Below are 12,166 nucleotides of genomic sequence, written 5' to 3' on the forward strand. Positions count from 1 at the left end.
GGAACGAGCAGGCAGGGCCGGGCCGGGAAGGGAAGGGGCGGGCCGGGAAGGGTATTGGGCAGGGCAGGGCCGGGCCGGGAAGGGAAGGGAAGGGGCGGGCAGGGAAGGGAATTGGCGGGCAGGGCTGGGCCGGGAAAGGAAGTGGAGGGCAGGGCCGGGCCGGGAAGGGAAGGGGCGGGCAGGGCAGGGCAGGGCAGGGCCGGGCCGGGMMGGGAARGGRMGKGSAGGGCAGGGCAGGGCAGGGCCGGGCGTTCGGCGGCGCGGACGCGTCCCYCCCGTTGCTGAGGTGACGGACCGGAAGCGGCCGCTACTCCGCGCGCCATTTTCAAAGGTTTTCAAGCGCTGGCACATCGCGGCCGCTCCGCAGTGGCCCCGGCTGCCCCCGCCGCGKTTAGTGACAAGTGTGGTAAGTGTGCTAAGGCCGGCTCGGAGGGAGCGCGGTAGAAGTGGCGTAAACTTGTTTGGAAAGGGACCGCCCGCCCGTCTGTAGGTGCAGGCTGCGGTTGCTGGAAGGTCTTCAAAGCTTCCAGTTTGGAGAGACGTGTGATGAGCAGGCTCATAATCGAAAGGGTTTTTTTGTACTGTAGTGTGAACCTACAGGGTTTGGTGACAGGCTGCCCAGGGTGGTGGTCCCTCTCTGGAGACACTCCAAACCCAYCCAGACGCGTTCCTGTGTCACCTGCTCCAGGTGACCCTGCCTCGGCAGGGGGGTTGGACTGGATGATCTCCAGAGGTCTTTCCAAACCTAACTCGTTCAGACATTCCATGACATTTTAGGGAAGAAGTCTTGTTTTTTCAGGACAAGAGTTGTCTTTCCATTGGCAAAGTGCTGAGACTTCACAGTAAACGTGGTGTTCTACTCCCAGCAAATGCGCTTCGAAGGAGGTTTTCCTAAAGCAAGTGCTGGCTCAGTGGGTGTATCTTCTTGAATCTGATGTTGTAGCAACTACGTGTCACAGCAGAGCCCTCAGAGCCACGCATTAAAGCACTGCAGTAGTCAGATGTCTGGTCGGCTGAGTGCCATTGGTACCTGGGTGAAAACAAAACTAGCTCTTTGTAATGGGATGAGCTGCATGGTCAGTAATTACAGAGACTGGAAAYTGCAGTTCACAGTTATCTTTGTTGTTAATTTTACCGACACAATTAAAAAAAAATAAAAATTATAGCATAAAAATTGGTCTATAGTACTTTCTTTGTGTTCAGTTGTTAGTAATGCGTCATCCTCATGGCTGCATTRTTTCTTCCGTGGTCAAGATCCACTTTTGCTCTGCATTTTTATTATTACATTTTCTTATTGMTATCACAAGTATTGCATCTGCAACAGTTCTTAACCTATACTCACCATCAGTGGGCAGCAGTAATATAGAAGACTTGGATTTCCAAAAAGMTTTTTGAGAGGGTTCTTTATCAAATGCTTTTGAGAAAGTGGGTTTCTATCAGAAATGGAGAAAATAAGCTAGAGGTTAAAAAAGAGTAGAAAGTGCAACCTTACAGTGAATGTGCAGAAGATTRTCTGCYTTTTAAGACTGACTAGTGAKCAGAAAGAATATGTTAAACAGCAAGGAACAAAATTTATTCATTATATGGATGTGTTAAGTGCAATCCAAGGGTTGCAGAAGAGTCCCACTGAACTGAGTAACAAGGCGGGAGTTTAGGAGAAGTGTTAATAAATGCAAATTGGTCTCTAAATTAGTGGCAGTAACCTCAGGAAGATGTGAATGCATCTAATAGATGCTTTAGAGCAAACAGTCCAAGTGTCCTGGTTTCAGCTGGGATAAAGTTASTTTTCTTCCTAGTAGCTGGTGCAATGTTGTGTTTTGGATTCAGCATGAGAATAATGTTGATAGCACACTGTTGTTTTGGTTGTTGCTAAGTAGTGCTTGCTCTCAGCAAAGGACTTCCCAGTGCCAGTGAGGAGCTGCACAGAAAGCTGTGAAGGAACATAGCCAGGACAGCTTATCTGAGCTGGCCAAGAGGGTATTCCACACTATAGAGCTTCATGCCCAGTGTATAAACTGGGGGAGTTACCTGGAAGAGGGGCTGAGTGTGGTTCGRGGGCAGACTGGGCATCAGTCATCAGGTGGTGAGCAATTGCATTGTGCATCTCTTGTATCTCTTGGGCTTTATCAATCTCCCTCGTCTTTTTATTCTTCTTTTTCTACTACTACTATTACTATTATTATTATTATTATTATTATTATTATTATTATTATTATTATTATTATTATTATTATTATGTTATATTTTGTTTTGATTATTAAACTGTTCTGATGGCAATCCACAAGTTTTGCCTTTTTCCCCCTGATTCTGCCCTCTATCCCTGTGACCCTGTGGGAGCATGGGGAGTAAGTAAGCAACTGTTTGGTGCTTAGTTGCAAGCTGGGATTAAGCCACAACAAACACTGATCAATAATGTGAAAGAATGGGTTAAACAGCAGGGGACAAAATTTACTCATTATATGGATGTGTTACATGCAGTCCAAGGGTTGCAGAAGAATTTTAATAGACTGAGTAATGATGCAGGAGTTAAGGAGCTGTGTCAATAAAGGCAAAGTGACACAAATTGTGGTTTCTAAAGTGGTAGCAAACGCTCATAGAGATGTATCACTGTGAATGCATCTAATTGATGCTTTAGAGTGATCAAAAAGGCAAATGGTAAGTTAGGAATCAATATGAAGGCTACAGCCAAGCATCTCTATGGTTACTCAGAGAAAGGTGTATCAGGTACTATTATATTAATTTCAGTTCAGCTTTTGGCCCTGCAAGTCCCTGCATTATAGGCTTATATAAAGAAAATGTGTGTAAAAGTAAGATTTGACTCATGTTTTTTAGGTTTTATATTCTTGCCATGGCAACTGTGAAGATACACAGGATATTGTGKCAGACAGGTCCTGGATTCAACTGAATCAGTGCATCAGTTCATATATTGATTTTATACTTCCAGAAAACCAAATTCTCCTGATGTGGAAGTTACTACATACTTTTTCATGTCATGATAAGACTATTGATAGACTAAGTTTAGGATATGAGATGTAAATTATGCTATTTAAAGTTAATTAATTGCAATAAGTCTGCAATTACTGACACATTTCTTTCCAACAAAGGGTGTACAACAATTATTGTCTTTGAAGACTTTAATATCAGCGTTAAGTTCTCTGAAATAACACCTCCCAATTCTTATTTTCATTCCAGGATGCCTTTTGGATCTCTACTGCAACTGTTCATTTCCTGGGYTTATTGTGGATCAGATGTGGCTCTAGGGAACTCTTTCTGGTTTGATTCCAGTGGCAGTAATGAGTTGAATTTAAAATTTCAGTTTTTAGGAAGGAGAGTGTTTCAACCAGGAATTTGTCAGTACCTCCCAATATTTGAGTCTTTTTAAGTAACCATACTGTAAATGCCYGTTGCAGGGATTTAGCAAGATTATGTATGTACTTCCTAGCCATAGTTACTGACTTTCTAACATATGTCCATTTGTTGTTCTTTGCAGTTATCACAGAAAAACGCCATTCCCGTACAAGTTGTGACAGTTTTGTTCTTGGTATTTCTTTTGTAAAACTTTCTCAGTGTGATTAGTAACAAAATTCCTCTTTATAAAACACAGGCTTTTAAACAAATTCAGTGAGTGAGTTTAAGGTAGTTTAATCTTTTTAASTGATACAAGTTTTCTTAAGGAGAAGATGGGCTCAGGAAAACCAGTTTTTTTTGTAGTAATATAAGATGTATTTCTGAGACTAAATCTAGACACAGTAACACAATCGCTCTTTTCCTGAATTCAACACAGAACCTTCAACTTTAATGCAGAAAAACAAAGAACTTGTCTCTTTTATCTCTAATCTTTGGCTGTCAGGGGAGTATGAGGARCATTTACTACACACCAGGACATTGACATCTGCTTAGCACACTGGTGGAAAGAAAGTGTGCTGCCACCTTCTTCAACCTTCCCACCAYAATATGTAAGGGATTGTTCTCCATGCTATTGCTTAGTTAATATCCCAGCATCATGAACCTCTTCAAGCAAACGGCTTTTTTTGCTTGAAGAGATTCTGTGCTTATAAGACTGGTGATTTTCTCTCATCTATGGAGCAGCACCCAGCAACCACAGGCCTGTTGCTAGACTTCTTTGTAGTGTTTTTATAAAATGAGATTAAATCTTAACTTGGCAGCATTGATTAGGAGAGAAACGTGCACATTTTTCTCACTTTATTATTAATAATTAATTTTGTTTTCAAATACATGCATATGTTTATTTAATACCTTTTAAAGATCTGAGATATTGTGGTGATAGTTTGGATAATCCCTATATTCTGTCCATTTTATATGAGATGCAAACAACACGTTGATTTGCTAGTTTGGCTGCTGAGCTCTTGGCAGCTAATCGGCTAATACTGAAACGTCTGAAGAAATGTGAGGGAAAATGTTTTACAGAAATAACTGCTTTTCAAAAATGTTTCTATTGAAGAGATGCTTTCACATACTGAGAAACATGCTTTAGTCCTTGATGTGTCTTTTCATTCAATGTCTAAATTCAGAAGGACATAATGATGTAAAAGTTCTTCTTCCTTCAAACATACTTGGAAAAACCCAAATTATCATTTGGATTCAGACACAGTAATGTTGATCCTGTTCCATTTAGATCAACTTAGTAATAAAAGGATAATTAACCAGTCAGTTGAAAAAACCCCAAACCTCTGATCCTTCAACTGTATTTTCCAGAAAATGATGCAAGTATAACTATAGTACACCAGTATTTTTTTCCCTTCCTATTTTCTATCATAGAAAATAGATACTGTAAGTTAATCTGTCTTTAACATTTAACACATCCTACAAAATTTTAGATATGGTTGGTGTAAGTTATATTAAGAACTGACTTGAAAGTAAGATTTATATATGAAATAAAAAATTATGAGTTTTTGAGAATAATCTGTCAATTTGTATTGTGTAAGATGCAATGATGACCATGATTTAAAAAAAAATCAGTATAATGAGAAAACTAACTGCCAAGGCAAAAATTTATTTTTAAATTAATATCTAAAAAAGTTTAAAACTTTTTCAGTCACAGTAATCCTCTTTTGACTTGCTTAAATTTTAAGGACATGCTTATGCACTGCATTTCCTACAGGAAAAAAGTTTTCTTCCATTTTTTTTCTGTATTTTACTTTCTTTAAAGGACAGATGCTGTAACCCACAATCTTTTGCAGGTGTCCTGTTTTTCTTGACTCTGATGAAAGCAGCTTTGGAGGTGTGTTTACAATGAGTACAAACGCAGAGCGAAGGTTTGTTAATCTCAGGAAACGTCTGGATCAACTGGGCTATCGACACCCACTGGGAGTGGAGAGTTTACCTTTGGTGGAAAAGCTTTTTAGGTATTAAAAGGAGATTCATTTAAAAAATAGTAATCATATAATAGGTATTGTTTGATTTTTGACATGTAAGGAAGAATGCTTAATCTGAAGATTATTTTCTAGCAATGTTACTTCAGAGCTAACATTAAGTTCCTCTGTATGATGAAGTCACATGGGTTTGCTTAAGTGATGGGARCATCTTAAGATTCAATTTAGTTCAGTAGAATTGCTTCTAAGAAAAATAGAAAAATTCAACTTTTCTAAACTCATAAGAGAGCCAAGGAATAGTCACTGTTGATACGTGCTTAAAAGGACACRTTCTTAGAACGGATTGTAGGAAAAATAATCCCTGTTGCCTGTTCTATGACTTAAAATAAAACATCCACTTCTCCATTTATTGTGACCTCATTTAGAGAATTTTAAAGAAAAAACATCAAATTTTCAGATTGCCTACTTACATCTGCCATTTTGTGGCTTTGACATTATTAAGAACATAGTAATGTCCATAGTGATCCAATTATATTTGGCTAAACATGCAAATGTAGGTGTTATGGGTCTGTTGCTCTCTAGTATGTAATACAGATGGAAGAACCATAGGTAGGCAGATGTGGAGTAATCTGTTTTCAACATYAGGTCTCTTTCCTCTGTCTACCAGATAGTTTTACTCTTTCCATCACTAGTTTTGATACTTATCAGATATAAACTGATATACTTTGTAACTATCTTGGTTTTTTTTGTCCTGTTCTTTCCTATTAATGTTTGTTTAAACAGATGGTTCCTATCTTTGAGTTTTTCTTTCATGAATGTTTTGTTGCCTTTGTTTGAACTTATTCATCCTCCCTCTTAAGGAAAGGGTTTTGTAGTATAATAATAATAATAATAATAATAATAATAATAATAATAATAATAATAATAATAATAATAATAATAGTAAAACATTTGCGTGTGCAGGGTAAAGGCTGATAACATTGGTAACACTGATGCTCCTTTATCCTAGTGACTTAGTTCATACAACTGAGAGCTTGCGCAGAGCAAAATTATCTGCTGGAAAAACGGAAAAAGAATACAGCAATTATGATACTATTTTGGAACCTTATAAAACAGAGAATGCTAGACTTACCAGGGAAAATAATGATCTACATTTAGAAATATTAAAACTGAAAGAGCTGTCTGATCGTCATGTTAAAGGTAATATACAAATGATTATACCTTTTTTTAATYCTTCCATGCCAAAATAAAATCGTGGCTAAATCTTTGATCTGTAGATTCATTTATCTGTACTTACAAGTGAGTCTGAGTGGTCATGGAGTTTGGTGACTTTCAGGAATTAAGGTTCATGCTCAGACATTTCTTTTGAAGTAAAAAATGTATGAAATTCTGCAAATTATTGTTTTAATCAGACATGAGAATGTTAAAAATCTTAACATATACTTTTGTACCTTGAAATAGTACTTGGTAATTGCAAACTAAATTCTGCTGTTAAATGTGCCTTTGTTCCACAAAAGCTGGAACAAAGTTGGGTATTTATTTGTAAAACATTTATAGATATATATTTTTGTGTGTTTGTTCCTAAATATATGAACATATGTTTGTGTATTTAATAATTTTATGCTATGGAAAGAAAATACAGGATTCTTTTTATGCATATTGGGGTGCTACTATGAAAAATAATAGTGAATAAGAGAGATAATACTGCTTTTCTCTGCCTTGAAGATTTGAAAGCTTCCTTAAGGAAGATCGAACATGAAACATCTGACTTGAAATTTTTGAATAACCAATACATGCATAAAATTAAAATGCTGGAAAAAGAGAACAAAGCCAAGACTGAAAAAATTCAGCAACTTCAGGAGAAGAATCTGCAAGCAGTGGTGCAAACACCTGGTGAGTATAAATAGTCACAGATATTTCAACTCTTTCTGGGCTTTTTTGGATCTTCAGAATATAATATTCTTTTCCTCCAGTGAGAAAAGTTGTTATCATAAAACATCCAGTAGAGTGACATTACCCCTTGAAAGTTTTAGCTCTGAATTCTGTCATTTCTCWGCATGAAGTTTCATTTGGTCATCACTTGTATTGGGGACAAATCTGAATGCAGCTGAGATTGAACAGAAGCYAATTAAGTTAAAATGTGACTGCAAAACACTATTAATCAATAGCTATTTCTTTTATTGCTGCATCTAATTTAGTCAGAGACAGATTGCTTGACACTTGCATGTTTTTGACAGGTAATTGATGTGTAGGTGACAAATTCAGATCTTTGAAACCAAGATCTAAACATAGCAAGAATCAAAATATGACTACAAATATTCCAACCCTCTATAAGCCTGCCATATTTAAAGCATGTTTTGATAACTTAAAATGTTTTACATGTTACTTTCAGGTTAATTTCTTTCTCCAGGGTTTCCTTTTTCCTAGTTTTTTTCAGGCTAAGTAGAATAGAATTATTTTGTGAAATTTTGAAACTGTCTTTTTTACCAAGTCAGTTAATTATGTATGTGTTTTCGGCATCTGAAGAAAATCAGTAGATAGCTAACAAAAATTAAAWTTTCTCTTTCTTTTTCCATACCTCTCTGCTACTACTATTTCTGCATACTTCATGTCCTTTGCTTCAAAGATGACATGTTACACTTTTGTCTGTCTTTCTGCATACTTGCCCCTTGGTSGCCAGTCTTCTGGGATTTTTCTACACTACACCATCCAATATTGCATATTCTTATTTAATCATATGATGAAGARTAAATGTTCTGTCTGGAAATAATACTATGTTTTGCTTTTTTCTAAGTATGTTATCATTCAAGCTAACAGCATACTCTCCTTGATAAGCAGTAGAATATGATATTCAATGAAATGACAACCGTCTAGAAGGAATAAAAATATTACTAGATAATACAGAGGTTTAGTCATAAAATAGTCCTTAAATGTGAAAGCCAAATGTCTTTTGTGGTGTTTTAATTTAGCTTTTTTAGTAAGCTAAAGTTTGAACTATAGAATATTTGTGATCTTAAACACTGGGGAACATTACTTGAACTAAGCTTTGTGTGTTTCCTTATTATAATAGTGAACTTCGAGAAAACTGATACTAACCTGCAGGAATGGTGTTGTCTAGAATGTGTGAATTTTATCAACTTATTGCAGAAGGATTAAAATGATTAAACATGCCTATTCCTAYAGAATAGACAGGAAAATTAATTTTGTATTAAAGAAGATCACTCCCTTGCTTTAATTCCAAATAATATGCCTCTGGATTTGGGCTTTTAGGTGGCAGGAAAAAAAGCATTCCCTTCAGGCGCCAACGCATGCAGATAGACCAGCTTGTGCCCCCATCCGGGGTSAGTGCGTACCCAGTGCCTCAGCCAGAGGACCCGTACATTGCTGACCTTCTCCAGGTGGCCGATAATCGGTGAGCAAAAGAGCTTTGTCATTTTGGAGTGTAGGTGTGTCTTTGATTCTTGCTGTCCCACTCTTTTTGATTGACAAGTTAAATGAATCTTCCCCCAGTTGAGTCTGTCACCGGTGACAGTAATTGGTAGATGATCTCCCTGTCTTTATCTTGACCCATGAGCTTTTTCATATTTTCTCCTCTATCCTGTTGAGCAAGGGAAGTAAGAGAGCATCTGGGTGGGGGACTGGCAGCCATACAAGGTCAACCTGCTATAATATCTCAGACAACAGSTTCTGCAATAATATTTTGTATGAACAGAACTATATCTTTTTGAATTATTTGGGTTCAGGAGCAAAGAGGAAATGCTAATATTGACTTGTGTACCTGCAATTCTTCCATGAATTCACATGATAAATATAGTGCTACATTTCAGAATTCAAGAACTTCAGTCAGAAGTCACAGAGCTACAGGAAAAACTGGAGACATCTGAAAGTGGAATGAAAAATTACAGCAAACAGGTATGTTTATGGCATCATTAGTAGTGGTATTATTCTTGTTAATATTATTGTTGTTATATAGGTGTTGTAGCCAGGACAATGGCCTTGATGATTTAAAAGCCTTGTTGGGAAGGCATTATAGGGCTTGTGAAATACARTTATTCAAACTTGCCTGTGTTGAGCAGTTTCTCCCCTCTGCTTTTGGAGACAGCAGCAATGACAAAATACCTGCCCAGTGCTTTTGCTGATACATTTTGTGCATTGAATTTACATTAAATAAGCTAAACTTGACAATCATAGTATAATTAATCTACATTTATTAATGCATAAGTGTTAACTTGTCAATTTGATCTACATGTATCTTAGGATAATTTTTTCACTGCTTGGACTGGTTATTTGTTTTTTAATTTTTGATAGTTAATTTATGAACAACAGATTTTACAGTATTTTAATGATTGGATTGATAAGWTTCTTACAATCTTTAAGAAATGGTATTTGATCAAATGTTCATATGTTACGTCTTTCAAAATCTAGGGATTGGTGGAGACTGTCCTCTTTTTTTTTCTTCACATCTTGGTTTTCCTCTTCAAGTATTTCCTTTCTTCCAGTGACTGGAATTGTCACTGAATTAGCTCCCTTACAAGTTTTTTTCCCTAAATTTAAGTGCTAGTCTCAGTTAAGTTGCAGTGTTCATTCAATTCACTTTAAATTAAAATTGTTTGGTTTTCTTCAAGAATGTAATCTACTAGGAATTGTTTCAGTTTTTCCTTGCAAACTGTGTTTGATTGATTTATTTCTCTTTCAAAAAAATAATGTTTTTCAGAAGAACACAGAATTTAAAAAAAAAAAATCTGGGATAGAAATTGCATTTTTAATTGTGTATCTTTTTACTGAATGTGACACGTGTGTTTATTTAAAYGAGGTGTCCATTAAATTGTGTAAAAGACACCATAGTAATTTTTTTGTCCCTCAAAGGTTGAGATAAGAGACAAAGAAATTGAGCGCTTAACGCTGGCGTTGGATGGTGGGYGTTCTCATGAGGTTCTCTCTCTGGAATCGAGAACTGAAAGTAATGAGAAGCTTATTGCCCGCCTGAATTTACAGGTAATGCATTTATTACAGTTTAGTCAAAATGAAAAATATTAGTGATCAAAAAARCCCACAAAACTTCTAACTCTTCAAAAAATCACTATAGATATAGAATCAGTCAATTTAACTTGCCTTTCTTTTTAGGTGGCAGTGTTTCTTGTCTAAGAAATTTAATTTCTTGTTTTAAAAGTCTGTCAGAAAGATTTTRGTAAAGAATTCGATGAACTCACATYGGTACATAGTATGTCAATCTGAAAGTATTCAGCAAATTTTTGTATGACACTATTTTCAGCAAGTTTAAAAATCCTTTTATTTAGTTAGTTAGATCAGGTTAAGTCCMACTAGGGTAGCAGGATTTACATATTCTTGGGAGGAACCATCKAATTCYCAAGGGGGTTATGAAGATCTTTCCACCACTGAGTTCTAGCTGTCCTGGGGCTATCTGGCCCTCCAACATTCTCCAAAATAATCTCATCCACCACAACAGCAGTACAGCCATGCTCAGTGATCCTGAATTAGTAAGTCAGGCTGAATACAAATTGATTGTACAGAGAGTGAGCCCAGAGCTGCATGAAGCTGGTTTTGCACCATCAAGACTATTTGCTCAGGCTCAGTCCCAATATACCACTTTTATTTGAAAAGAAATGTATGGTTATCTTTATATAGCAGTATTCATGGCTGAGARAGAGCTCATAAAATTGTATTTCTTTTTCAGGTTGATAAAGATTAAGTTCTAAAAATAGAAAATCTTGCCATTTTTAACAGGAGATCACTTTTTTACTATGGATATAGAGATTTTGTGTGCCAGAAGATTGGGAGGAATTTTTGCTACCTAGTTTAGTAATGCATATTAATATTTCAATGAAAAATGTCTTTCAGGTTGAGTATCTTCAGGAAAGAAACAAGGAACTTGAAAATCGCATTCAAGATCTCTTGGACACTAAACAAAATGTTAGTAGTGAGGTAGTGGATTTAAGCAATAAAAATGAAGAACTGTGTCAGGAACTGAATGAAATAGATCACTTGGCGCAGCAGCTGGAAAGACACAAAGAAATAGTGCTTGAGACGGCAGATAAGGAACTGGGAGAAGCAAAGGTAAACACTGACGTGTTAAAAGAGTGAAGGATCTGCTCTTTATATTTGGCCTTCTATTTTCTAATTGCAATGAAAGACCTATTGGCTTATGAAAGGAAGGTTAAAAAGATATCTTTTTTCTTCCAGTTTTCTTAACATTACACTGAATTTCTCACTAAAAGTGGATTAATCACAAGAATTTTGTCTCTTTTACTGTATTGGGTGAGGTGATTTTAGTTAATAGGCAATCGGACTTTGTTGTATTAGCTTAGTATGAAATAAAATGCTGAGATACTTAAAGCTATTGCTAGGTAATGCATATTTACAACAGCAATGCATATGTTTGGAGGGTTTTTTCCTATGAGAAGTCATGCAGTKGATTCATTTAATTGTTGTGCTCCAAAAGAGCATGGGTGTTTATGCCACAATTTTTTTGTGCTTTCACTTCATAGGAGCTTTACTACTTTATTACAAGAATCTAACTATAATTTATTTCTTACCAGAATAGTCTGCATCCTTATTTTTTTTTTGTAACGAAGGGATTGTTATTATTTTGAATATGTAACTCTTAACATATAGGTTAATTTTGGTTGATAGAAAGAAATTGAAAGAAAACATGGTGAAATACAGGATCTACAAGAAACAATAACAAGGCTTAAGTCAGTAAGTAAAAATATTTTCCATTSTTATTTGTACCATTTTTATCATGCTGTCATCGGCATCATTGTTTCATTTATTATAAAAAAAATCAATTTAGCAGTTAACAAGAGAACTTTTGT

At 36.2% G+C, this 12,166-nt stretch overlaps 1 protein-coding gene across 8 annotated transcripts in view; it reads left to right on the forward strand.

Moving 5' to 3' along the window:
- The first annotated feature begins 243 nt into the window (after positions 1-243).
- CEP135 (centrosomal protein 135) overlaps positions 244-12,166 on the forward strand; it is a 35,988-nt gene continuing 24,065 nt past the window's right edge. For 6 of the 8 annotated variants that reach the window (XM_057376103.1, XM_057376100.1, XM_057376107.1 and 3 more), the window contains exons 1-9: positions 244-406; positions 5,202-5,366; positions 6,343-6,533; positions 7,059-7,226; positions 8,604-8,745; positions 9,161-9,245; positions 10,200-10,328; positions 11,193-11,408; positions 11,985-12,050. In XM_057376103.1, coding sequence (XP_057232086.1) covers positions 5,254-5,366; positions 6,343-6,533; positions 7,059-7,226; positions 8,604-8,745; positions 9,161-9,245; positions 10,200-10,328; positions 11,193-11,408; positions 11,985-12,050 — 1,110 coding nt within the window. In that variant the 5' untranslated portion in view covers positions 244-406; positions 5,202-5,253. Of the gene's footprint in view, positions 407-3,490; positions 3,542-5,201; positions 5,367-6,342; positions 6,534-7,058; positions 7,227-8,603; positions 8,746-9,160; positions 9,246-10,199; positions 10,329-11,192; positions 11,409-11,984; positions 12,051-12,166 lie in introns of all 8 variants that reach the window. The other 2 variants (XM_057376102.1, XM_057376104.1) reach the window with 2 other exon arrangements.

The sequence above is a fragment of the Malurus melanocephalus genome, unplaced genomic scaffold, assembly GCF_030028575.1.
Source record: "Malurus melanocephalus ecotype Western Australia unplaced genomic scaffold, MMel_1.1 scaffold_270, whole genome shotgun sequence".
Taxonomy (NCBI): domain Eukaryota; kingdom Metazoa; phylum Chordata; class Aves; order Passeriformes; family Maluridae; genus Malurus; species Malurus melanocephalus.